The sequence below is a fragment of the Ictidomys tridecemlineatus genome, chromosome 4 (genome assembly GCF_052094955.1).
Source record: "Ictidomys tridecemlineatus isolate mIctTri1 chromosome 4, mIctTri1.hap1, whole genome shotgun sequence".
NCBI lineage: Eukaryota > Metazoa > Chordata > Mammalia > Rodentia > Sciuridae > Ictidomys > Ictidomys tridecemlineatus.
In genome coordinates, this window is record NC_135480.1 from 18484228 (window position 1) to 18511563 (window position 27336).

Sequence of the window (27336 nt, forward strand, 5' to 3'; positions counted from 1 at the left end):
AGGATTGAGAAGATTTGCAAGATTTGTGTCCTAGAATCGACCTAAATCTTTTTCTTCTTTCTTTCTAAATCTAAGCTTCTTTTCTTAAAATTATATTTTGGGTACTACTGAAATTACTCCCATATCATCTGTCTGTAATTCTCTACCCAAATTTGTATGTGCTGAGTGTCTTCCCTGATTACTCAGATATCATCATTTTCTTGTATGTCAGCTGCCTTTGTCCTTCTTAGCCAAGGCACAAATACAACCCATAGAAGTTTTTAGGTGGTGACATGGTGTGTAGAAAAGCTCCTCATGAAGTATCTTCTATTTGAGAAATGATGTCCAAAATTTCTTTATGACTATACTTGGAAGAATTTTATACTCCTCCATGACTTTCAGCAGAAAAACAAATTTATTCTGGAAAGAGCAATATTTTAAGGTAAATGGAACCTCCTGAAATTGTGCAGCACAACAGTCTTAATTTCTGAGTGAATCCTGTCTCAACGACTCATATTCTCAAAACCAATTCATTTCTGGTTTTCCTCTCTCTTTCACAATAATAAGTACACCTGGATTTCAGTAGTTATAGTTAAAATTATGCTTTGCAACACAGTTTTTAATATTAAGTCCGTTTGCTAAAATATTGCAATTACTTGGCCTATTGATATGTATGGTGTCCTCAGACTTTGCCCCAAATTATCATATTTGATACATAAACTAATAGAACTGTTCTAGGTGGTGATATTTTTATGCTAGCTAGAAATGTGCTTTCTTTTGGTGACTAATTTATAAATTTCAGGGTGTTTCTAACAGGAAATGCCTCAGTCATCATTTAATCAAGTTCTCATCTTTTATGTTAATATGTAAATAGATTTTGTTTTTATATTCTGTATTCATGTGAATCATTGCCCAAGGTGATTCTTTGGCCCCAGAGCTTTTTCATGGCATTTTTCACCTCTGTCTAAGTTATTGATTGGACTATTGAGTTCTATAGTTTCTTTGTTTAGCTTTTGTTTGGAAGATCTATCCAGCAGCGAAAGAGGTGTGTTAAAGTCACCCAGAATTAATATGTTGTGATGTATTTAACTCTTGAACTTCAGAAGAGTTTGATTGATGAACATAGATGCTCCATTGTTTGGGACATATATATTTATAATTGTTATGTCTTGTTGATATGTTTCCCTTAAGCAGTATGAAGTGTTCATCTTCATCCCTTTTGATTAACTTTGGCTTGAAGTCTACTTCACTTTGGCTTGAAGTCTACCTCATGATATGAGGACGGAAACCCCTGCTTGCTTACATAGACCAATTGAATGGTATATTTTATCCCAACCTCTCACCTTCAGTCTGTGGGCATCTTATGAGATGAGTCTCTTGAAGGCAGCATATTGTTGAGTCTTTTTAATCCAATCTACCAGCCTATGTCTTTTGATTGGTGAGTTTAAGCCATTGACATTTATGGTTATTACTGAGATATAATTTGTATTATGGGTCATTTTTATTTATTTTTTGTATTTAGCTTGACTTTGGTTTCTCCTTTGGTTGGCCTTTACTTTATTGTAGTTCTTCCCTTTGCAGATTTTCATTGTTGTTTTTCATTTCCTCCTCATGGAATATTTTGCCAAGAATATTCTGCAGTGGAGGCTTTCTTGCTGCAAATTATTTTAGCTTTTGTTTCTCATAGAAGATTTTTATTTAATCATCAAATTTGAAGCTTAATTTTTCTGGATATAAGGTATTTGGTTGGCACCCATTATCTTTTAGAGCTTGGTATATGTTTTTCCAGGATCTCCTGGCTTTGAGAGTCTGGGTTGAAAAATCTGCTGAGATCCAAATTGGTCTTCCCTTATAGTTACTCTGATTTTTCTTTCTTGCAGTCTTTAAAATTCTATCCTTATGTTGTATGCTAGGCATTTTCATTATAATGTGTCTTGGTGTAGATCTGTTGTAATTTTGTCCATTTGGTGTCCTGTAGGCCTCTTGTATATGATTTTCCAATTCATTCTTTATACCTGGGAAATTTTCTGAATTTATTTCATTGAAGAGATTGTGCATTCCTTTGGTTTGAATCTCTGAACATTCCTCTTTCTCAATAAATCTTGTATCTGGTCTTTTGATTGTATTCCATAATTATTGGATATTCTGTTCATAGTTTCTTACTATCTTCACTGTGAGGTCAATTTTATTTTCAAGATTGTATAATTTGTCTTCATTGTCTGAGGTTCTGTCTTCCAAGTGGTCTAGTCTAGTTAGTGATGTTATCTATTGAGTTTTTTAATTGGCTATTGTTTCTTTCATTTCAAGGATTTCTTTTTGTTTGTTTGTTTGTTTGTTTGTTTGTTTTTTCAGTATCTCTATCTCTTTCTTGAAGTAATTTCTTGCAATCTGTATTTGCTCTCTTATCTCTTGTTGTTGTGATCCATGGTCTCTTGAATTTGTTTTCTTATCTCTTTGTTGGAGTCATCAATTTTTGCCTGTATCTGCTCACTTAGATTGTTCTTTAATTCCCAAATCCTTTTAGTTATGTATATTCTGAACTCCACCTCTGACATTTCACCTACTGTACTATCTATGGATTCTATTATTATAGTGTCTTGGCTTGTTTGGGGCACTTTTCTCCCATATATTTTCATGATGTCTATGTGTCTTCCTCTCTTGCAGTGTAGCTCTGAGTTATTACAGCTTCTGCCCTATTGTCTTATAGTGTGCCTACAGGTTACCCATACCTCCCTTTTAAGGGAGAGATCCATGTTACAGCACTCAGTATGCTCAATGTGCAGCCATATATCAGCTTATATTTTTACATTTACAGTTTTGTCACTATAATCAAAATGATGAGTTTGGTTATCTTCAACCATATAGCCAATAAATTTGTATAATGAATAGCTTCTGATAGTGGAAGGGGGAGTGGAGGGTTGGCTGAGATGTTTATTAGGTAGGATGTGAGATTATGGAGGTATTAGATTGTATGACTAGTGAGAAGGTAATCATAAGAAGTTGACAGTTAGTAGGAGAAACAAGAGGTAGGCAACCCCATGCAAGACTCAAAAATTCAAGGGTCAAATATTATCTCTGTACATAGAAGATAGACCAAAATAAGGAGTAGTGGGAATGTGGAGAGGATCCCATGAAAATCAGGGATTAGTGGAATAGAAGAAAGTAATAGAGGGGGGAAGGAAGAGGGATAGAAAAAGGGAGGAACTGCAGAGTTAAATTGATCAAATTATGTTATATACATATATGAATAAGTATATATATATTTATATGTATATATATGTGTGTATATATATATATATATATATATATATATATATATCTGTGTGTGTGTATATATATATATGAAATTCAAAGTATGTATATCCAGTTAGAGAAACAATAAATGATTGGAAGGAAGACCAGTAGTATAGAGGAAGGTGAACAGTGGGAAGGACAAAGGGAGAGACTAAATTAAAAAAAAAAAACGTAATTTCTATGGTAATTTTTATAAAAGATTTTAAAAAGAATTAAAAACCATTTCTTCACAAACATTTCTGAAAACAGAATAAGAGGCAATATTCCCCAATTTATTCCATGAAAACCAAAGCTATCACATAAAAAGTATTATACAACAAGACCAAGTGGGGTTTGTGCTGGTAATGAGGGTTGTTTCTGTACATGAAAATCAACTGATGTAATGCCCCATTTTAATAGAATAAAGGACTGCTCTGTAATAATGGCAGCTGTTGTTACTGCTTCTCCTTGTTCTCCATTGACTGCCCAGCCATATATTAAAATACAGCAACTCTTTCAACTTTTATGAAATGTGAGTTGAACAACACCCTGTCCTCCAGGCTACAGAGTAATTGCTGTAATATGTGTTTGCAAGATGTCAGAAAATATTTGGCTGTACCAATCTCCTCTGTCCTGGGGAAATGACATGTGAAGAAAACTTGAAGAAAAACTTTTGCCTAGGGGAGGCTGTTTCTACCGAACAGCCAGTAGATTCCTTACCTTCTTAACGTGTCAATGGGGAGCCATAAAATTCAAAATAGACTAAAGTTGGCACCAAAATTTTAGCCTCCTTTTAGCTTTCAGCTCTACATATCACTCTGTCTGAAGAGTATCAAATTTATAGTTCATTCCTGTGGGCAAAATATGTCCCCAGGTGAACACCTGTTGAGAAATTGACTCAGTATCTCAACGTCCTCCATGACCTAGGGAGGTGAGGAAGTTTCCCCATGTTGCTATCCACACAGCATCCAGAGTCCCTCATGTCCCAGTTTACAATACTCCAGGGCTTGTGGAGAAGTGTTTTATCACACAATATTCCAGACCAGAAACGCAGGCTGGTAGCAGATTAAACTGCAGGGAAATCTCTAATCAGGCAAAGATGTATTATTTATAGATAAATACTCCTAAATATATGTTTCTAAGGTAGAATATTTGAAAAACAGAGATAATTAATTCCTGGGAGGGTGAAGCCTTAGTTAGAAGGATGCATCACTTATAAACTTCTCAGGACCTTCCTTTCCTGCACACTCTAATTCAAGAGAAGTTATTCTCTTATCTTAAGTGTGGAATAATCAATACCAATGTTCATGCCTTTATTCTGTAACTATAGACCTAGGTGCAGGAGAAGACGACGCTCTTCAGCATCCAAGGACTTCAAGTTACCTCTCCCATCCTTCCTTCTTTATTTCCATCCTTCCTCCTTTCCTCCTTTCCTTCCTTCCTTCCTTCCTTCTTCTCTCTTTTTAACATGAGTTCCAAAGGTACTGGAGCTTTGAGAATACTTGCTGAATCCATTTGAAGAAATTTGTGCCATCTTGATATTTTCTGCTTCCGGTAATATTGTCTAGTGGATACGGGTTTGGAAAATATACATGACAAAAAATACTGTTTTGATAGCTACATATAACGATTACTTTGTGTTTCTGAATATATTCGGCATTCTTCTCAACTACAGAGGTGATCGCAGTAAGTTACCTAGAATCATTGATTTTTAATCTGGTTCCTTGTATTTCCATTTGCCTCCAAGGTGTTCATAATTAAAATCATTGAGGCATTACTTTCTGATATGTGATGAGAGATCACTGTTATACATTTTAGGATATTTTGCAGAAGTATTTATTCTCATAAACTAGATCTGTATAATCTACAATTTATCAGTTTATAATTTATAGAATCTGAAGTTAATTTCTAGGCTTTTGAGTGTGGAGATAATGGGGTGGCTGGATGGGTGGCTGGGGGTTTCCTCCAAGGGTAAGGCATAGAGATGGTGGTTTGAATAGTCAGATTGGTTTATGTACCGTCAGTCACTAGTTTCCTTGAAACAATGCTCTGACCTTCCCAGGGATGAAACAGAGGGAAAACCTCACCTGGTGTTTTTCAGGGGCGATATGATGAGATACAGCTCAGGAAAAAAAAAAAAAAAGGTAAATTGATGGTAGAGCTGAGGTAGGGGATGTGACCTTCATTCTAGTCAAGACAGATTAGCATGGGAGAAAGAGGCACAGCATCTGAATCCTGTTTTTCAAAGGAATCCTTTAACTCCAAAACTGAGATCCAAAAGGCAAATGTATTAAAAAAGAGACTCTGCCAGGAAACGGTGTACCTTGTGCTGTGACTGGAAATCTGATTAAAATCCAACCTAGAGATACTTTTAATTATGACTTTATCAGATTTTCTCAGATAATGTTCTAACTCAGCAGGAGCTTGTTTTGCTTCAGTGGACCTGAATCAATTCCTGCATCCCTGAGCTCAGGTCCAGCCCTCTTTCTTAGAGAATTAATACAGGTATTGATAAATATTAATTGAAAGTTAATTCTCTGTTGTGAATTTCCTTGTATATACTCATCTCATGGCATTCTATGGAAGACAAGATATGGAGGTGGAAAAAATTTGACTGTGTTAGGCATTAGTAGACTTGGGTTCTTCTTGTCCTCTGCCACTAATCTATCAACTATTTTGCTAGGACTTGGCCTGCCTTGTATCAGTTTACTCACCCTTAAAACATGATTAATTTGATCAAATGCAAGATTGAGGACTTCTGAGTTAAAACAATTCTAGAGACTTGTTCCAGTGGAAACTTGAACAAATTAACATCCACACTACATTTCATAGCTTAGCAAAATGACTGCATGGATTCCATGTGGTTACAGGTGGTGGCTTTAGCTTCTAGTGCAAACTCTGGCACAGCTGATCCCTAGAGGTAAACTGGATCTGTTAGAGGCACTGAGTGGAGTGCTAAAGATATTGACAGACAGTGTGTATTTGAATAAAGCTCCTATGGTTTCAATCAGGATGGCTTTGGGCAGGTCATTTACCTTTTTCTAACCAGTTTCCCTTTCTTGTGTAACAATCTCAAATCATTGTCCTGAGGACTAGGTTAAAAAAAAAAAGTACATATAAATCATTAAGTATCATGCTGAGAAAATGACCGACAATAAAAATTCTTAAATAGGAAACATGTGGCTGAAAAATAGTTCTCTGCATGCCATTAAAAAGGGATAAACAGAGTTACAATGAAAGTTTTCATTTCATAATATTTGAGTATGTGGAATTTAAATAAGTAGCAAAGTTTTCTCTGGGAAGAAGTTTGTCTACTTAGGTTCTTGTCTGTCAAATACAGTCTAGGAACCATTTTATGGAAGTTGAAGTTTGGTATTAGAAGATTTAGCTTTAATGGGTACACTACTGGTTTTGGGAGTAGACAAGAAAAAAAATCTGAACATGCCAATTAACACCAAGAACATCAATTTTAACATAAAACTGAGTTACCTGGTTTGCATATATGTGTCTGTTCTGTGGGATGTGAAGAAGGAGGAAGATGAAATTTGTAAAAGAGAATGTTCTTCAAAATATTCAGACTATTTCAAGGTTTATAAGACACTGAATGAATAAGTAAATAATGAAGATGAAAAAGTCAAGTTTAGGGTTTTCTGTCTGTTTTTGACTATGAAATCTGACCTTTGGCACAGACATCCAGGAAGTTATAGAAACTGCAATCCCAATGGCTACGGAGGCTGAGACAGGAGGATTGAGTGCAAAAGCCAGCCTCAGCAATGGCAAGGCACTAAGCAACTCAGTGAGTCCCTGTGTCTAAATAAAATACAAAATAGGACTGGGGATGAGGCTCAGTGACCAAGTGCTCCCTGAGTTCAATCTCTGGTATTAAGAAAAAAAGAAAGAAAGAAAGAAATGTTCTATTCAGCCTTTGGTTCTCCCAAGGGCTGCGTCCTCTAGAGGAGAGTTGGCAATTAGACGTTCACTTGGTTGTATTCTCAGGGGCTCTTGGGCCCTGGAAGGATTCTCTGGTACATTGGACTAACCAGAAGGGAAGCTGAAGTTCTGGGCTTGGCTCTCCAAGGCCAGCTCCTTAATGAAGCATTTGTGGGATCATGTGAAGCAGGTTACCTTTCCATGTACCTCATTAGTTATATATCCTGCCCACATATAGTGGGGACAATTCATCTTGCCCTTCAAAACCTTGGTGTTTTTAGAATACATTAAGATACAAGAGAAAAAAAGAAAAGGAATCAGAGGTCCAGGAAAAAGTGAGAATTAATAATGGCAAAAGTTATCTTTAAACACTATCTCAAAGTTTGAGTGACATTGGCATTCCACATCAAGAAATTAACATAGATATTGCATTAAATAGATTTTGGTTGATTATTCAAATTAGACTTATTGACTACCCACATAAATTTTTGACTAATTGTGTAATTTAGAACCAGAGTTCAATAGTCTGGCTGGTAGACTAAAAATAGTACTTATAACAATTCTAAGTGTTTCACAGGGGCAGACTCATCTTCTTTTCTGAACTTCTTTGAGTGGTCAGTGCCCCCATTCAGGCCCTCATCCTATGTCCATTTGGTGAATTGGTGACAACAATTTCATGAGCACCTAAAGTAATTAATGTATTACTTTAATTATATTCAAATAATATTTTCTGTATCCCTATGATGGGCAAATTCACAATTGCTGTTGTTTGTTATTTCATACATTCTACTCAGTTTAAAAATGCATGCCCTCAAGTACAGGCCTCCAGGGGGAAAAATATGAAAATTTTATTTATTTTCTGATTATAAAACTAATAATGCAAACTGTAGAAATTTGGAAAATGTTAAAAATAGGAAAAGGTCAGCTGTAATCTCACACCTGAAGTAAATGTCCTAAATATATTAATTGACTTATCACTTTTTTTCTATACATACATTTAATGACAGCATAATGTTGGAGAATTTTATTTCATTTTTATTAATATGTTATAATTACATATATTAAGGGAGTATAATGTGATATTTCAACACATGCATACATTAAGCACTGGGTATATTTCTGTTTCCCTTCTTTATATTTGGCATCTTTAAGCTTCTCCAGTCTGGGTACTTATAAAATATGCAGCAGGTTATCATGAACTCTAGTCTCTGTACTGTGCTGTGGAACATCAGAATTCATTCCTTCTCTCTAGGTGCATTTTGTTACCCGTTATGCAACCTCCCTTTGGCCTCCCTTCCCATCTTCTCAGCCTCTAGTATTCCCTCCCTGTTCTGCAATCAGATTACTTTTTTTTTTTACTTCCACATAGGAGAGGTAAAATTTGGTATTTGACTTTATTTACCTTGCTTTTTTCACTTAAAAGCCTCCAGATCCATTCATATAATAATGTATAATTATATAACATTAATAAAAATAAAGTAAAAATATGTTGGCAGAGATGTAAGGCAAAGGAAACATACATCTATGTTGGGCATAGGTGAAACAGAACTTACATAAAAATCTAGGTGAAACCTTTGAATTTTATTCTTAAAATACAGACACAAAACCTACAATCTTCAAATACTAATTCCATAACTAATATCACTAACTTTTAACCTGTAATGTGTTTACATATTTATAATTAGGGCATATAGACTATTCTCTGGTTTTGATTCACATTATTTTATATGTACATTTTAAAATCTTGTTAAGTTAATATGATTACCTCTACTAACTACCTTATTCCATCGTAATGATGCTTCAGTGAAGTTTTATAATTACTCCCCTGATCCTAGGAAATGAAATCCCTTTGTTCTGGATGTTATATATCTTATAAGAATGTTTTTTAAGTCAGGAAAAAAAAGACTGAAAGAATCATCTAAAGAGTTTTTGAAGTTCTGATTCCTAGAGTTTTGTGAAATGGCCGAGTACTGAAAAGACAGAATTTTGAACTATTATTCTTTCATGGTTCTTTTTTTCCTTTTTCCTAAAGGTAAAATATTCCTTCCTGGAGTTTTCATCACCTAGGCCACTTGGATGGAGAATAAAAGGAATGTGACTGAATTCATTTTAATAGGTCTTACACAGAACCCCAAAATACAGAAGGTAGTATTTGTGATATTTTTGGTTCTGTACATGATAACACTCTCAGGCAACCTGCTGATTGTGGTTACCATTATCAACAGCCAGTCTCTGAGCTCCCCCATGTACTTCTTCCTGGGCCACCTGTCCTTTATAGACACAATTTATTCTTCTTCTTCAGCTCCTAAGCTGATCATGGACTCCCTTCATGAGAAGAAAGTCATCTCCTTTAATGGATGTATGGCTCAAGTCTACGCAGAACACATTTTTGGTGCTACTGAGATCATCCTGCTCACAGTGATGGCCTATGACCGCTATGTGGCCATCTGCAAGCCTCTGCACTACACAACCATCATGAGCCACAAGCTATGCCTTCTCCTGGTGGGAGTGGCCTGGACCGGGGGATTTCTCCATGCAACCATCCAAATCCTCTTTACCGTCTGGCTGCCCTTCTGTGGTCCCAACACCATTGATCACTTTATGTGTGACTTGTACCCTTTGCTGAAACTTGTCTGCATGGACACTCATACCCTTGGTCTCTTTGTTGCTGCCAACAGTGGGTTCATCTGCCTGTTTAACTTTCTTCTCTTGATGGTATCCTATGTGATCATCTTGCGTTCCCTAAAGAACCATAGTTTGGAAGGGAGGCGTAAAGCTCTCTCCACCTGTGTGTCGCACATCACAGTAGTCGTCTTATTCTTCGTGCCCTGCATATTTGTCTATCTGCGCCCCGTGACCACTCTGCCAATGGATAAAGCTGTTGCCATCTTTTATACGATGGTAGCCCCTATGTTAAACCCTTTAATCTACACCCTCAGAAATGCTGAGGTAAAAAATGCAATCAGGAAGCTCTGGAGAAAAAAAGTGACTTCAGGTAACAACAATTAAACAGAATCGCTGAACATTACATACAGAGGTATCAGATGGAACTGAATCTGAGTTCCTGGATCCTCAGATAAAGATTTTAGCTCTAACAAGGAGTTTGATCAAACTTGTAGATGGTTACTCAAGCATAAGTTTAAAGCCTGGGTTGTAATCCAGACTTATTGTTCCCCATCCCATACTTTTCCCAGCATAAGTTTTTGTTGCAATATTCATAAATGAACTGAAAACCTGAAATGCCTCTAGAAGCTAAACTATGGATATAGAATATTTGGATTGATATTAAAACTAGCTTATCAACATTGAGATGTTGGTTTCTACTGATAATGGAAGACATATGTATTATGATATTCTTTTACTTTGGACTCTGGTCTCCACATAGCTTCATTTTTGTGCATTTTGTTGTTCATTAAACATTGAGTGTATAGTAAAAAGAGATGCTATTTATTTAATTTCTAAAAATCTGGCATTGTCATCTATATTGTATCAGCTGGGGTCCAATCAGGAGACAGATCACACAGCTTTCTGATTTGAAAAGGGAAAGTTTACATAAATTTATTAATTATATCATAGGATTAATGATAAAGGAATAAGAACACCTTAAGGCTGAAAGATGAAGGTCTAGGATGTATTCAAATTTTGAGGGTTGGTTCCTCCCCAACCCTCAAAGGAAGGCTGTGCTTCCATACTTTGGAATGGTATGTCCGTTATCCAATGAATGGTAGAGAAGTCCACTGTGTTTATTGGTGCCAGAACTAGTTCACAGTATCTGGTTAGAAACTAGTACACAAGAAACTTGTCTGGTATTGGTAATTTGTGAGCCTCCTACTGGGGTGATGGGGAAGCTGGGGCTGGTAGACAAGGAACTGTGGTCTGGATTGGCAAGCAGGTTGGGTGCAGCTGGACCAAGCCTGGAAGAGAACATCCTACTACAGTGAGCATAGGCTGAGTTGGGAGAGTGATTGGTTGGTGCCTATGAGAATCACTGGAATCTCCCTGCAGAGATGCCACTAAAACACAATGGGAAATTGTCCATGAAGATGTCAGGGAAACCCAGGGGAAATGAGAGCCATTGGATAGCTCCCCTGACACACAAACAGGGACACACTGTTGGAGGCCACATAGTCAGTACAAGATGAAAACAGAAACATATTTAAATTAGGAAGAGATGCCTGTTTCATGGTACTATACTTACAAATACTAACACCACAGCAGATCAGGGAATGAAGTACTTACAGAGCCATTTTACCTTAATATGGGGCAGGCAATGAAGGATAGAGGCGCTAAATTTATCCTTGATTCATATAACATGTTTTCTAGGATATTAAAGTTCAACATGGCAAGACTTGACCACACTTCATGTTAGTGGAAGAAATAATATACAAACAGATGTAAATTTTTATTCTACATACTTTCTACCCATTTTATATAGCTTTAAGTAAAAATCACATTTCTTACCTGGGATAAGGTAGCTATGCATGAACCAAAGAAGCCTCATTCATTGAAAGATTCTGTATAAACTAATTTGTGGTAATTTCATCTAATTTTATTACTAGTGTACACTGTTATTTTATTAATCCTTCCATTGAAGGTATATAGAAAGAAGATGAACAATTATGTGAAGTAGTTTCGTAGAACAGATTGAATTACTATTATTTAAACTTTTAACTGGATTTCAGGTTCAGTAAGTGTAGCACTTGTCCAAGTATGAATGATCTAGTCTTTGCTTCTTTATAAAAAATGTTGATGAATCTCTAGGTATTAGACTTTGGCAGTGGAATAGGAACTGTGGAAATCAGAGCTATGAAAAATATGAAGTAGCAACCAGGACAAAACTAGAATTGATATCCAAAGATGAATGAGTCTTCAAACTGATAGGAAGGTGAAGATCATATGTAAGTCAACAAGAAAGATATCCAACATCAACATACCCAAGAACTTTTTGAGGAATGTGTAAAAAAAAATGGAGCCTGAAGTAATTACTGCAGTACAGCTCTAAAGTATCTTCCAAGTCATTCTAAAGTTGTGAGGAGATCGACACAGATACCCAAACAGTTTAGACCAAAAGGAGGTCAATGAACCTGGTAATGTCTATCAAAACTTTTTTTTGTAAAGAGAGAAAGAGGAGAGAGAGAGAGAGAGAGAGAGAGAGAGAGAGAGAGAGAGAGAGAGAGAGAGGGGATTTTTAATATTTATTTTTCAGTTTTTGGTGGACACAACATCTTTATTTTATTTTATGTGGTGCTGAGGATTGAACCCAGGACCTCACGCATGCCAGGCGAGTGTGTTACTGCTTGAGCCACATCCCCAGCCCTATCAAAACTTTTTATGAACTTTACATGAGTTCTTCATTGAGTATATACCAATGGTCCCAGATATTTTCATTAGGTAAATAGCCTTAATAAATGATGATCCACATACACATTGCACTTCATTATTCATGTTTTTAAACCTCTTTTCCATATAGTATTACAGGATAATTTTAATTCTCATGGGAAAAAAATGCCCTGTAATCAGGGATATTTCACTGTCCATACTCCTTTGTATCCTGATAGCCATACTTCTCAAATCACCAGGTTTCCAGTAACAGTTTATTCCAACTAGTTTATGTACTTTGTCTTAGTGTTGGCTACTGCCAGGAACTGTCATAGATATGTTCAACTATGATTTTCACAGTTTGGATTTATGAAGATAATAGTCACAGAATCAGTAACTTTATAATAATAAGTACATATTATAAAATACTTATATCATACAAATTATCTTGTCTTTAGTTTTATTGAGGTAAAAGGGACAAATAAAAATTGTACATTTAAGATATATAATGTCATTCTTTGATATACACATACATTGTGAAATGACTACCATGTCAACTCACATTGTTACTGTCTTTGGCAAGAAGCTTTGAGATCTATTCTTCTAGAAGATTTCAAGCACATTGCATTAATATTAGAGTCACCATACAGTGAAGCCCCAGAAATTATTTCTCTTGTCTAACTGAAACTTTGTACCTTTGAACAAACATCTTCCTGTTACCTTCATCCCTCAACTCTTTGACAATGACCTTGCTGTCCTATGGGTTCAACATTTTTTAGTTCCTTTAGATAAGTGAGACCATGTAGTATGTGTTTTACAGTTCCTGGCTTACTCCCCTTAGGATAATGTCATCCAGATTCATCTATGTTGTTGGAAATGACAGTTTCCTTCTTTTTAAAAGACTAAATAGTATTCTAAATAGTATTTCTCTCTCTCTCTCTCTCTCTCTCTCTCTCTCTCTCTCTCTCTCACACACACACACACACACACACACACACACACACACATATTTTCTTTATCCATTCGTCATCCATCAATGGATTCTTAAGTTGATTCCATATTTTGACTATTGTGAATAGTGTTGCCAAAAAATAAAAAGAAAAGCACAGGAGCAGATATCACATTTAAATATTGCTTTCATATCCTTTGGAGTAGGATTGCTGGATCAGATGGTACTTGTACTTTTAATTTCTTGAAGAATCCACACTGTTTTCCATAATGACTGTGCTAATTTGCATACTCCCAACAGTGTTCAAGAGTTCTTTTGATGCCATATCCTTGCAGAAACAGATTATTCTTGGTCTTTTTGATAACAGTCATTCTAACAGGTTGAGGTGATATCTCATTGTGGATATAATTTGCATTTCACTAATAATTAGGGATTTTGAGCATTTTTTCCATATGCCCATTAACTACTTGTACCCATTGTATTGAAAAAATTTTTATTCAGGTCTTGCGTCCATTTTAAATTGGGATTGTTTTTAGCTATTGAGTTGTTTGAGTTTCTTAGATGCTTTGGATATTACATGGGTGTTTGCAAATATTTTCCTCCATTCTATAGGTAGTTTTTTCATTTGGTTAATTGAATCCTTTCCTGTGCATAAGCTTTATAGTTTGATTCAGTTCATTTGTCTAGTTTTGTTTTTGTTGCCTGTGGTTGTGGAGACAGATCTAAGAAGTTACTGCCCAGACCAATACCAAGGAGTATTTCCCTCTATGTTTTCTAGTAGGCTTATAGTTTTCAGTCTTAAAATTAAAACTTTTATCTATTTTGAATTGATTTTTTGCATATGGTGTGAAACAAAAATCCACTTCATTCTTTCTGCCTGTGGATGTCCAGTTTTACCAGTAGCATTTATTGAGGAGACTGACCTTTCCCCATTGTGTTCTTGGCATCTTTGTCAAAAATCAATTGAACATATATTCTTGGGTTTACTTTGGGCTTTGAATCCTATTCCATTTTTTGTGTGTCTGTTTTATTGCCAGTTTTTATGCTGTTGTGATTACTATAACTTCATGATGCATCTTGAAATTTGAGAATATGATACCTTTATCTTTGTTCTTTTCCCTCAAGATTTATTTGGCTACTTGTGATCTTTTATGTTTCCATACAAATTTTAGGATTGTTTTTATAATTATGTGAAAAAAGATACTGGAATTTTGAAAGGAATTGTGTTGAATTTATTGATTGCCTATGTATTTTGCCTAGTAGAGATGTTTAACAGTATTCATTCTGACAAATCATTCCATTTATTTTTGTCTTTTTAAATTTTTCTATTAATGTTTTATAGTTTTTGATATACAAATATTTCTTTCTTTTGCTTTCCTGAGCAAATTTACTTCTAACTAATTTTTATTATTATAAATGGGATCATTTTCTTAATTTCATTTTGGGATAGTTTATTATTAATGTACAGAAACGTTACAATTTTTATGTATGGATTTTATACCACAATGTTACTGAATTTGTACTGAAACCCAAAACTTTACCAAGTTTATCAATTTTATCAGATTTTCAGTGGAATCATTAGGGTTTTCTTTATAAAATCACTTCACCAACAGAGACAATTTCATTTATTCCTATGATGTTTGAATGCATTTTATTTTTTTTCTCCTCCCTAATTGCTGTAGCTACAGTCTCCATTACTCTGTAGAATAAATGAGACAAGAGTGAGCAAACTTGTCTTATTTCTGATTTTAGAGGAAAAGCTTTCTACTCTACTTGAGTATGATTGTAGCTGTGGGGTTATCATGAATCACCTTTATTGTGTTGAGATCCATTCCTTCTATACCTGTAGTTTTTGAACAGAAAACTTCCCAAGTCATGGGAAGGAAATAAAAGATCAGGAAATCCAATAGGCTCTTTATAGAATAAATCCTATACCGAGACACATTATAATAAAATTGTCAAAAGTTAAGGATAAAGACAGATTATTGAAAGCTAAAATTGATAAGCAACTTGGCAAATGCAAGGGGACCCTCTTGGGACTATGAGGAATTTTTTTTCAACAAAAACTTGCAAAAGTCAGTGTGCCTGATATCTTCTTTGTCTAAAAAATATTTGTTGATCAATGAATGAGGGATAGACAATATGAGGTATGCATTTATTCTGAAAGTGCTTTGTGTACAGATGAAGCCACATAGTTTTACAAATAACTTTTAATAATAAAATATGACCCAAAGTAAATTGATTAAAAAAAAAAAACAGCTCACAGGGCTGAGGTTGTGGCTCAGTGGCAGAGCACTTGCCTAGCATGTGTAAGACACTGGTTTTAATCCTCAGCACCAAATATAAATAAATAAAAAATACAGGTACATCAACAACTAAAAAAACTTTAAAAAAAAATAAACTCACAATCAGGAGAATGCCATCTTGTTGAAAACAGAGAATATTTCAAGTAAACTATTTGCGCATATGCTGAGGATTTCTTTCAATTTTTCATTTAAGGAAGAATAAAAACAAATCATAGTTCCTCCAAGGCGTCTAGCTAGAATTCTCCTTGGAGTTCAAATCATATAAGGGCAGGAAAGGATTCTCCAGTCTCCAATACTATTTCTTTTTTGATCTAAATTTTGTTGAGTTTAATTATCTTCTTTAACATTTTTATTCATTCAGTCATCCTTTATCTTGCACCAGACATTGTGCTACCTTGTGGCAACAATTGCTCTAGCAGGCAAAAACTTTTGGGAGCAAAATTTTATAATTAATAAATGGAAATTTCTGCCTGACATGGAGATGTCATTTTATTTGAGTGATTGCTCTTTCTAATGAGTTGTTAGCACAGCATCCGTGACACTGTTAACACAGAATGATTCTGAAGTTTACATGGACATTTAGAAAAATGATGAAATTTACATTATCTACTCACTATTGGATCAAGAGCCATTGCTAGCAGGGCTTCATAGTAGATAACATAATGCTTCGGTAACAGGTAGCCATTCATTATAATACATTAAAAGGTATATATAAAAATTATAAGAGCCCTAAAAATAGAAAATGAGATAATACATACTATATGTCCACTTCAGTCTCCTTCCTGATGGTAAAGAGTTGAATTATTTGACTTTTTATCATCAATTCTGTCATATCAGAGTTCAGAGTGTGGTCTCGAAAACTGGTCACATTTTGGTTGCTGGTTCATTAACATGTCTATTTTATTAACTTCCCTTTGCTTCCAGATTCCTCTCCTATAAATGGGAATAATTCCTCACCTAAAATGGCTCACGTTTTTGGAGTGTTGTATATCACTGATCAATATCAATACATTTGCCATTTTGTTTTTTAAAAAGGTTTTTTATTTGTAGATGGACCCAATACCTTTATTTTATTTATTTATTTTTATGTGGTGCTGAGGATTGAACCCAATGTCTCATGCTTGATAAGCAAGTGCTCTATCACTGAGCTTCAACCCCAGCACTGCCATTTCCTTTTTAATGAGGATAAAAGCCTATGAATCCATACACTGCATGACTAGTAAAACTAAATCCAAATTTGATAGAATTTCCCAAGTGTGCAGAATAGTCCTAAGATAGACATTCTCTCTTTTCTTGGACCCATTTCTGTTCCCCTCATTACTTAGCTATGAGTTAAAGCAGGCAATGTTTTGCTTTATCCGGTAAATATTTCTTGCATCTGTAACATCCTTTTGATTCTTGCCTCGGCTGAATCAGTATTGAGCACCAGGAACATCTATTTGTCACCAGCAATATCTTTCCACCCACATAATTTTATGATGGCAATTTTCATCTGTGCATTTCTCAAGGTGTAGATTAAAGGATTTAACAATGGAGTTATGATTGTATAGAATACAGCAACTGCTTTATCAATGGGTAAATTAGCTGCAGGTCTCATGTACACAAATATGCAGGGAACAAAGAACAGGACAACCACTGTGATGTGGGAGACACAGGTGGACAAGGCCTTGCGCCTACCCTCCAGGCTGTGGGTCCTCAGGGAGCGCAGGATGACCACATAGGAGATGAGCAGCAGGAGGAAGTTTAACAGGCAGATGAACCCACTGTTGGCAGCAACAAAGAGCCCCAGAGTGCGGGTATCAGTGCAGGCCAGATTGAGCAAAGGGTTCAGATCACACATAAAGTGATCGATGACATTAGGGCCACAGAAGGGTAGTCGGAAGATGAAGAGGATCTGGATGGTTGCATGGAGAAAGCCTCCCACCCACACTATTCCTACTAGCAGGCCACATACCCTTCTATTCATGATGGTTGTATAGTGCAAAGGCTTGCAGATGGCCACATAGCGGTCATAGGCCATCACAGTAAGCAGGATGCCCTCTGCACCTCCAAAGAAATGTTCCCCAAAGATTTGAGTCATACATCCATTGAATAGGATGGTCTTCTTTGCATGGAGTGAATCTATGACCAGTTTAGGGGTATTGACAGAAGAATAGCAGGCATCAATAAAGGAGAGATAGGCCAAGAAAAAGTACATAGGAGACCCCAACAATGGGCTTGCAGTAATGGTGACCACAATGAGCACATTTCCTACCACAGAGAAGATGTAGATGAGCAAAAATACAGCAAATATAATTTTCTGCATCTTTAGGTTCTCTGTAAGTCCTAGTAGAATAAACTCTGTCACGTTGCTCCTATTCTCCATGTACTTCATGTGAAAATTAATTACATTTTCTGAAAAAAAAGTTATCAAAGCAATCTTAAAATTCACTGCACTTCATCATTCTAATAAATAATAAATGCTTGGATTCTACTGAATACCAATAGTTTTTTCTTGAGATGAAAATGAACATTGATCATATAGCATTAACACAATGATAATTATAATAATAGCATATTAATCTTATACAATTAATAGTTATAATGATAATATGAACTAAACCTATTAAAAGGTAGAGTATTTTAAATGTTTTTGCTGACATTTGCTGATTTAATGTTTAATACAAATTCAATTAACTACTACTATCATTTTATGCTTAACTTGACATATTAGAAAATAGAAACAGAGAAATTTAATAACACATCTAAAATCAAGCAGTTCACAAAAGTCTTAGTGGAGCTTAGATTAGTTAATTCTTAAATTGTTTTCCTCCATATTCTTAACCTAGATCATATACCATTGTGTGATAATAAGTGATTTTGAATTTGTAATCTCCATTTTATACGACCATTATATTTATAATTACTTTACCACTACATCAGTGAAATATTTTTATGAAGCAATTTCATTAACAGTCACACTGATACCTACATAGATAATGACATCTTTGATATCCCAGATATTAGGAAAAGTGTAGTTTCACATGCATTAAAGTCTCCTTTATCTTGGTCTCTCCCTCAGTCTCAGCTCTTTCTTCTTCCCACTCCTCCAAAGCATGGAACCTGACTCTGGCAAGATGTTTAAAGTGACAATGGTAGTTGAGTACATCAGATTTAGAATCAGAAGCACATTGGGTTAGAATCACAGTGTTTTCCACTCCATTTCTTTTACCTGTGGTTTATTTCCTGGCACCTCACATCCTTGTTTCCTCATTTATAAAGTGAGAATGATAGTATCACATTATGGTTTGTTATGAAAATTGATCAAAAGAGTATATATATGAACACTCACTACAGAGCTGCAGATGCACATAGGAATTTCATTTATATGAATAGGTTTATGCCTAGGAGATAAGAAGAATTGATGGTAGAGCAATAAACAGAAATATTCAACCATGGAATAAGTTCCGGGAGAATCATTTCCCATATTGATCTCACAGAAACCACAGACACTGATGTCATCCACAGGAGGAAGAGTTCTCTATGTTTGCACTTGGACTAATCAGCTACTCGATGCCATTTAATATTCATATTTATGTCTTGTGTGTATGAAGTATATTTAAATTTTTAAATCCTATGACTAGTCTTCTTTTTGCTTAATTACTGAATTTACTAGAATTCATTTATATTGGTTCAACAAATATTTTGTGAGGAACTTCCATGTACCAGATCCTACTTGGGGGGAAATAAATCTTTTCTCCTGAAGAGCTAATATTTCCATGAGTGTGAATTCCTAAGCAGTTACACCTAAAGAGTTAGTACTGCATGTTGTATTATCTCTACAATTTTTGATACATAGTCTTCCAAAGAAATGCACTACTTTATTGGCTGTAATCTTAAATTTTCCCTGGCTAGCACCTCTTACACAGTCAAAACTTGTTTAAATATAATATTTTTGTTTTTCATCCTAGAACTCTGCTATATTGTCATTTCAACATATATTTGCCAAAAATCTATTTCTACATTGTCACAAATAACCAATTGCTAAAATTTTTAATTCATTTTAAATTTACTGAAAACATTCTATTGGTGTTAACTTTGAATTGTTTTTTAAATTTGTATAGACAAATGAGAAGTGCAAGTGGATAACAAATATTTGGAAAAAAAAACATTTAATACCTTTAGCAATCATGGAAATGGAAATCAAAGCTACATTGAGATTTCATCTCACTCTAGTTAGAATGGTGAAGCCTAGAAGTAACAACAATGGTAAAGGTGTAGGGGGGAAAGAAACACTAATACAGTGTTGGTAGGATCATAAATTTATACAGCCACTATGTAAAACAGTATGGAGGTTCCTCAAAAGACTAAAAAGGCAGCCATTATATGACCCAGCTTTACCACTTCTTGGTACTTATCTAAAAGAATTAAAGTCAATATATGAGAGAAATACATAATATCAATGTTTATAGCGGTGCAATTGACTATGGACAAGTTGTAGAACCAGCCTAAGTGTCTGTCAAAAGGTGAGTGGATAAAGAAAAGGAAGTAAATGTACACAGTGGAGTTTTATGCAGCCTAATGAAGAATAAAATTACATCATTTACAGGAAAATGCATGGAATGGAGAACATCATGATAAATGAAATAAGCCAGACTCTGTCAGGTTTCCTGTGTTCTCTTTCGAACATGGAAATTAGAGAGAAAAATATGACAAACAGGACCTCATGAAAATAGAAGGGAGGCTAGCAGAATTGAGGAAGAGGGTTGGAGTGAGAGGCAAAGGGAAGGGGAGTTAATAGGGAATGAAATTGATCAAATCATGTTATATGCATGTTCATATATGTATATAATGTATTATGTATGATGATAATACATCAATAAAAATTAGACAAACCGAAGTTAACACTTATTATCTGTCTTGATTATTAAACATGTGTTTCAGAGAAAGCATGGTGTCTCATGTCAAGAGAGAATTTGTCCTACAAATTGCTTAGTCTCTGTAAGCCTCAAATTTTTCAGCAGCAAACTAGGTTAATGATATTTACCAACTATACTTTGAAGAATTGGGGTGAGGACAAAAGATGCTATGATTATATTTGAAGTGTTGAACTATAATTATTACTGTACATAGAAAGTAACCATCTTTAATCAGCATCAGCACCACTGAAAACCTTACCTTAGTCATATTAAAAGATCCTAATGATGTTTGGGCGCATTCAGAAACAATCTCGTCTCAAATTGACCTCATCTTGGAATTAAAAAGTTTCAATATTAAAGCTATACTTCTTCAGAAAGAGCTTGTTCAAACACATCAAAATTGGGTCTAGGGATGTAGTTTCAGTTGGTAGAGTGCTCACCTACCATGCACAAGACCCTGAGTTTAATTCCAACACACCGAAAGAAGGAAAAACCAAGAAATTTCAATATTAAATTAATTACTGTTAAGAAATTGTATTAAACATGTTCCTTTCCTTACACATCAATTACCAAAGTAAAGTTGCCTGAAAAAAAAATGAAAACATTCTTAAGAGTGTAAATATTCCCATCTAGTTTAGTACTGAAAAAACTTCTTCACAGAAAACCTGGGATTTCAATTAAAATGGACTTACTTGAAACACATGAAGAATGGTTCCTATATATGGCTCCTGTCCTGCAGAGCAAGAAGAACACAGTATGGAGGAATCAGATGGAAATGGATCACTCTTCCCATGGCTTAATTTTGCTATGGATGTTTGAATAACAAAACATTTCACCTTGTGCCACATAGATATTTAAAGAGGTTTCCATAAAGGTTGAGGGAGCTTGTTCTGTTTCTGCTGCCTTCTCTCCCAGGAATTAATTAGCCCCTTTGATGAAAAAGATTTTCTTCAAAATTGGTATTCTGGAGAGAGATGTTTGGAAAATATCCTATTCTTGAATAGGGAATTATATTCCCTCCAGTTGTAACCTAAACCTTTCTCTAACTGAACCTGTGTTGGTAGAAAATCTGGTGCCATATGAAGATCAAGGTGTAGTAAATCAAGTGGGTGGACCTTTGCTGTACTTTTCCTGTTAATTCACTAATCAGAAAGGGCTTCTGTTTCTTTTTTGAAATAAATATTGCAACTTTTCTTTTTCTTTTATTTTTCTTTTTTTATTAGTTGTTCAAAACATTACATAGTTCTTGATATATCATATTTCACACTTTGATTCAAGTGGGTTATGAACTCCCATTTTTACCCCGTATACAGATTGCAGAATCACATCAGTTACACCTCCATTGATTTACTTATTGACATACTCATGTCTGTTGTATTCTGCTGCCTTTAATATCCTCTACTATCCCCACTCCCCTCCCCTCACCTCCCCTCTTCTCTCTCTACCCCCTCTACTGTAATTCATTTCTCCCCCTTGTATTATTTTTCCCTTCCCCCTCACTTCCTCTTGTATGTAATTTTGTATAACCCTGAGGGTCTCCTTCCATTTCCATGCAATTTCCCTTCTCTCCCTTGCCCTCCGACCTCTCATCCCTGTTTAATGTTAGTCTTCTTCTCATGCTCTTCTTCCCTAGTCTGTTCTTAATTACTCTCCTTATATAAAAGAAGACATTTGGCATTTGTTTTTTAGGGATTGGCTAGCTTCACTTAGCATAATCTGCTCTAGTGCCATCCATTTCCCTCCAAATTCTATGATTTTGTCATTTTTTTAATGCAGAGTAATACTCCATTGTGTATAAATGCCACATTTTTTTTTATCCATTCGTCTATTGAAGGGCATCTAGGTTGCTTCCGCAGTCTTGCTATTGTGAATTGTGCTGCTATGAACATTGATGTAGCAGTGTCCCTGTAGCATGCTCTTTTTAGGTCTTTAGGGAATAGACCCAGAAGGGAAATAGCTAGGTCAAATGGTGGTTCCATTCCCAGCTTTCCAAGAAATCTCCATACTGCTTTCCAAATTGGCTGCACCAATTTGCAGTCCCACCAACAATGTACAAGTGTACCCTTTTCCCCACATCCTTGCCAGCACTTGTTGTTGTTTGACTTCATAATGGCTGCCAATCTTACTGGAGTGAGATGGTATCTTAGGGTGGTTTTGATTTGCATTACTCTGACTGCTAGAGAAGGTGAGCATTTTTTTATGTACTTGTTGATTGATTGTATGTCCTCCTCTGAGAAGTGTCTGTTCAGGTCCTTGGCCCATTTCTTGATTGGGTTATTTGTTATCTTATTGTCTAATTTTTTGAGTTCTTTATATATTCTGGATATTAGGGCTCTATCTGAAGTGTGAGGAGTAAAGATTTGTTCCCATGATGTAGGCTCCCTATTTACCTCTCTTATTGTTTCTTTTGCTGAGATAAAAACTTTTTAGTTTGAGTAAGTCCCATTTGTTGATTCTAGATATTAACTCTTGTGCTATGGGTGTCCTATTGAGGAATTTGGAGCCCGACCCCACAGTGTATAGGTTGTAGCCTACTTTTTCTTCTATCAGATGCCGTGTGTCTGATTTGATATCAAGCTCCTTGATCCATTTTGAGTTAACTTTTGTGCATGGCGAGAGAAAGGGATTCAGATTCATTTTGTTGCATATGGATTTCCAGTTTTCCCAGCACCATTTGTTGAAGATGCTATCCTTCCTCCATTGCATGCTTTTAGCCCCTTTATCAAATATAAGAAAGTTGTAGTTTTGTGGGTTGGTTTCTGTGTCCTCTATTCTGTACCATTGGTCCACCCGCCTGTTTTGGTACCAGTACCATGCTGTTTTTGTTACTATTGCTCTGTAGTATAGTTTGAAGTCTGGTATTGCTATACCACCTGATTCACACTTCCTGCTTAGCATTGTTTTTGCTATTCTGGGTCTTTTATTTTTCCATACGAATTTCATGATTGCTTTCTCTATTTCTACAAGAAATGACATTGGAATTTTGATTGGCATTGCATTAAACCTATAGAGAACTTTTGGTAATATCGCCATTTTGATGATGTTAGTTCTGCCTATCCATGAACAGGGTATATTTTTCCATCTTCTAAGATCTTCTTCAATTTCTCTCTTTAGGGTTCTGTAATTTTCATTGTTTAAGTCTTTCATCTCTTTTGTTAGATTGATTCCCAAGTATTTTATTATTTTGGAGGATATTGTGAATGGAGTGGTTGTCCTCATTTCCTTTTCAGAGGATTTGTCGCTGATATACAGGAATGCCTTTGATTTATACGTGTTGATCTTATATCCTGCCACTTTGCTGAATTCATTTATTAGCTCTAATAGGTTTTTGTAGACCCTTTTGGGTCTGCTAGGTATAGAATCATGTCATCTGCAAATAGTGATAATTTAAGTTCTTCTTTTCCTATTTTTATGCCTTTAATTTCTTTCATCTGTGTAATTGCTCTGGCCAGTGTTTCGAGAACTATGTTGAACAGAAGTGGTGAGAGAGGGCATCCCTGTCTTGTTCCAGATTTTAGAGGGAATGCCTTCAATTTTTCTCCATTCAGAATGATGCTAGCCTGAGGCTTAGCATAAATTGCTTTTACAATGTTGAGGAATGTTCCTGTTATCCCTAGTTTTTCGACAGTTTTGAACATAAAGGGATGCTGTACTTTGTCAAATGCTTTTTCTGCATCTATCGAGATGATCATATGGTTCTTATTTTTAAGTTTATTGATGTGGTGAATAACATTTATTGATTTCCGTATATTGAACCAACCTTGCATCCCAGGGATGAATCCTACTTGATGATGGTGCACAATTTTTTTTGATATGTTTTTGTATCCGATTCGCCAGAATTTTATTGAGGATTTTTGCATCTAGGGTCATTAGAGATATAGGTCTGTAGTTTTCTTTCTTTGAAGTGTCTTTGTCTGGTGTAGGAATCAGGGTGATGTTGGCCTCGTAGAATGAATTTGGAAGTTCTCCCTCTTTTTCTATTTCCTGAAATAGCTTGAAAAGTATTGGTATTAGTTCCTCTTTAAAGGTTTTGTAAAACTCTGCTGTATACCCATCTGGTCCTGGGCTTTTCTTAGTTGGTAATCTTTTGATGGTTTCTTCTATTTCCTCAATTGATATTGGTCTGTTTAGGTTGTCTATATCCTCCTGACTCAATCTGGGCAGAACATATGACTTAAGAAATTTATCGATGCCTTCACTATCTTCTATTTTATTGGAGTATAAGGATTCAAAATAATTTCTGACTATCTTCTGTATTTCTGAAGTGTCTGTTGTGATATTGCCTTTTTCATCCTGTATGCTAGTAATTTGAGTTCTCTCTCTTCTTCTCTTTGTTAGCACGGCTAAGGGTCTGTGGATCTTATTTATTTTTTCAAAGAACCAACTTTTAGTTTTATCAATTTTTTAATTGTTTCTTTTGTTTCGATTTCATTAATTTCAACTCTGATTTTAATTATTTCTTGCCTTCTACTTCTTTTGCTGTTGTTTTGCTCTTCTTTTTCTAGGATTTTGAGATGAAGTATGAGATCATTTATTTGTTGGTTTTTTCTTTTTTTAAGGAATGAACTCCAAGCAATGAATTTTCCTCTTAGAACTGCCTTCAATGTGTCCCATAGATTCCAATATGTTGTGTCTGTGTTTTCATTTATCTCTAAGAATTTTTTAATTTTCTCCTTGATGTCTTCTAAAACCCATTGATCATTCAGTAACCTATTGTTCATTCTCCAAGTGCTGCCTGATTTTTCCTTCCTTCTTTTATCGTTGATTTTCAGTTTCATTCCATTATGATCAGATAAGATGCTTGGTATTATCTCTACTCCTTTATATTGTCTAAGAGTTGCCCTGTGACATAATATATGATCTATTTTTGAGAAGGATCCATGTGCTGCTGAGAAAAAAGTATAACTGCTTGATGTTGGGTGGTATATTCTATATATGTCAATTAAGTCTAGGTTATTAATTGTGTTATTGAGTTCTATAGTTTCCTTATTCAACTTTTGTTTGGAAGATCTGTCCAGTGGTGAGAGAGGTGTGTTGAAGTCTCCCATGATTATTGTATGGTGGTCTATTAGACTCTTGAACTTGAGAAGAGTTTGTTTGATGAACATAGCTGCACCATTGTTTGGGGCATATATATTTATAATTGTTATGTCTTGTTGGTGTATGGTTCCCTTGAGCAGTATGTAGCGTCCCTCTTTATCCCTTTTGATTAACTTTGGCTTGAAATATATTTTATTTGATAGGAGTATGGATACTCCTGCTTGTTTCCGAAGTCCATATGAGTGATATGATTTTTCCCAACCTTTCACCTTCAGTCTATGTATGTCTTTTCCTATCAAATGCGTCTCCTGTAGGAAGCATATTGTTGGGTCATGTTTTGTGATCCATTCTACTACCCTGGTGAGTTTAAGCCATTAACATTCAGGGTTATTATTGAGATACTGGTTGTTCTTCCAGCCATATTTGTTTATTTCTGTTACTGAACATGGTTTGTTTTCTTCTTTGATTATTTTCCCCCCTTTACTGTCCTACCTCCCACTGTTGGTTTTCATTGTTATTTTCCATTTCCTCTTCCTGTAATGTTTTGCCGAGGATTTTTTGGAGAGATGGTTTTCTAGCTGCGAATTCTTTTAACTTTTGTTTATCATGGAAGGTTTTAATTTCATCTTCCATCCTGAAGCTTAATTTTGCTGGATACACAATTCTTGGTTGGAACCCATTTTCTTTCAGTGTTTGAAATATGTTATTCCAGGATCTTCTAGCTTTCAAAGTCTGTGTTGAGAGATCAGCTGTTATCCTGATTGGTTTACCCCTAAATGTAATCTGCTTCCTTTCTCTTGTAGCTTTTAAAATTCTCTCCTTGTTCTGTATGTTGGACATCTTCATTATAATGTGTCTAGGTGTGGATCTCTTATAATTTTGCACATTCGGCGTCCTGTAGGCTTCTAGGATTTGGGATTCTGTCTTGTTCTTCAAGTCTGGGAAGTTTTCTCATATTATTTCATTGAGTAGATTGCTCATTCCTTTGGTTTGGACCTCTATACCTTCCTGTATCCCAATGACTCTTAAGTTTGGTCTCTTTATGTTATCCCATATTTCTTGGATGTTCTGCTCATGGTTTCTTAACAGTCTTGCTGAGCTGTCTATGTTATTTTCAAGTTGAAATACTTTGTCTTCATTATCTGATGTTCTATCTTCTAAGTGTTCTACTCTGCTGGTAGTATTCTCAATTGAGTTTTTAAGTTGGTTTATTGCTTCCTGCATTTCTAGGATTTCTGTTTGTTTGTTTTTTATAACCTCTATTTCCCTGTATAGTTGATCTTTTGCTTCCTGGATTTGTTTATGTAATTCTTTGTTGAAGTGATCTTTCATTGTTTGATTTTGCTGTCTAATGTCTTCCTTGAGACTCCAGATCATCTGAAGCATGTATATCCTGAATTCTTTATCTGACATTCCATCTGCTACAGATATTACCTCTTCTAACATTGAGTTGACCTGCATTGCTTGTGGTCCTTTCTTTCCTTGTCTCTTCATACTGTTCGTGTTTCTTTCTGCTTGCTGAAACTGTTGTGTTATTGGATTTTTCCCCTATATAATTGTATTACTCTTGTATAGTTGCAAAGTCTCCCACACAGGCGCAGGCTAGGGCTCTGCTCCTCCTCCAATTGGGGCAATGTGCCTA

The 27336-nt window shown here is 35.4% G+C and overlaps 2 protein-coding genes across 2 annotated transcripts; one reads left to right on the forward strand and one right to left on the reverse strand.

The window, feature by feature from the left end:
• The first annotated feature begins 9258 nt into the window (after positions 1 to 9258).
• Positions 9259 to 10191, forward strand: LOC101968144 (olfactory receptor 4C12). Its single transcript, XM_005329955.2, has one exon. It carries the CDS (start codon positions 9259 to 9261, stop codon positions 10189 to 10191), a length of 933 nt encoding a protein of 310 aa, XP_005330012.2.
• A 7000-nt stretch (positions 10192 to 17191) lies between these two features.
• On the reverse strand, positions 17192 to 18121 carry LOC101968441 (olfactory receptor 4C46). The gene has a single exon (XM_005329956.3). It carries the CDS (start codon positions 18119 to 18121, stop codon positions 17192 to 17194), a length of 930 nt encoding a protein of 309 aa, XP_005330013.3.
• Positions 18122 to 27336: the final 9215 nt, after the last annotated feature.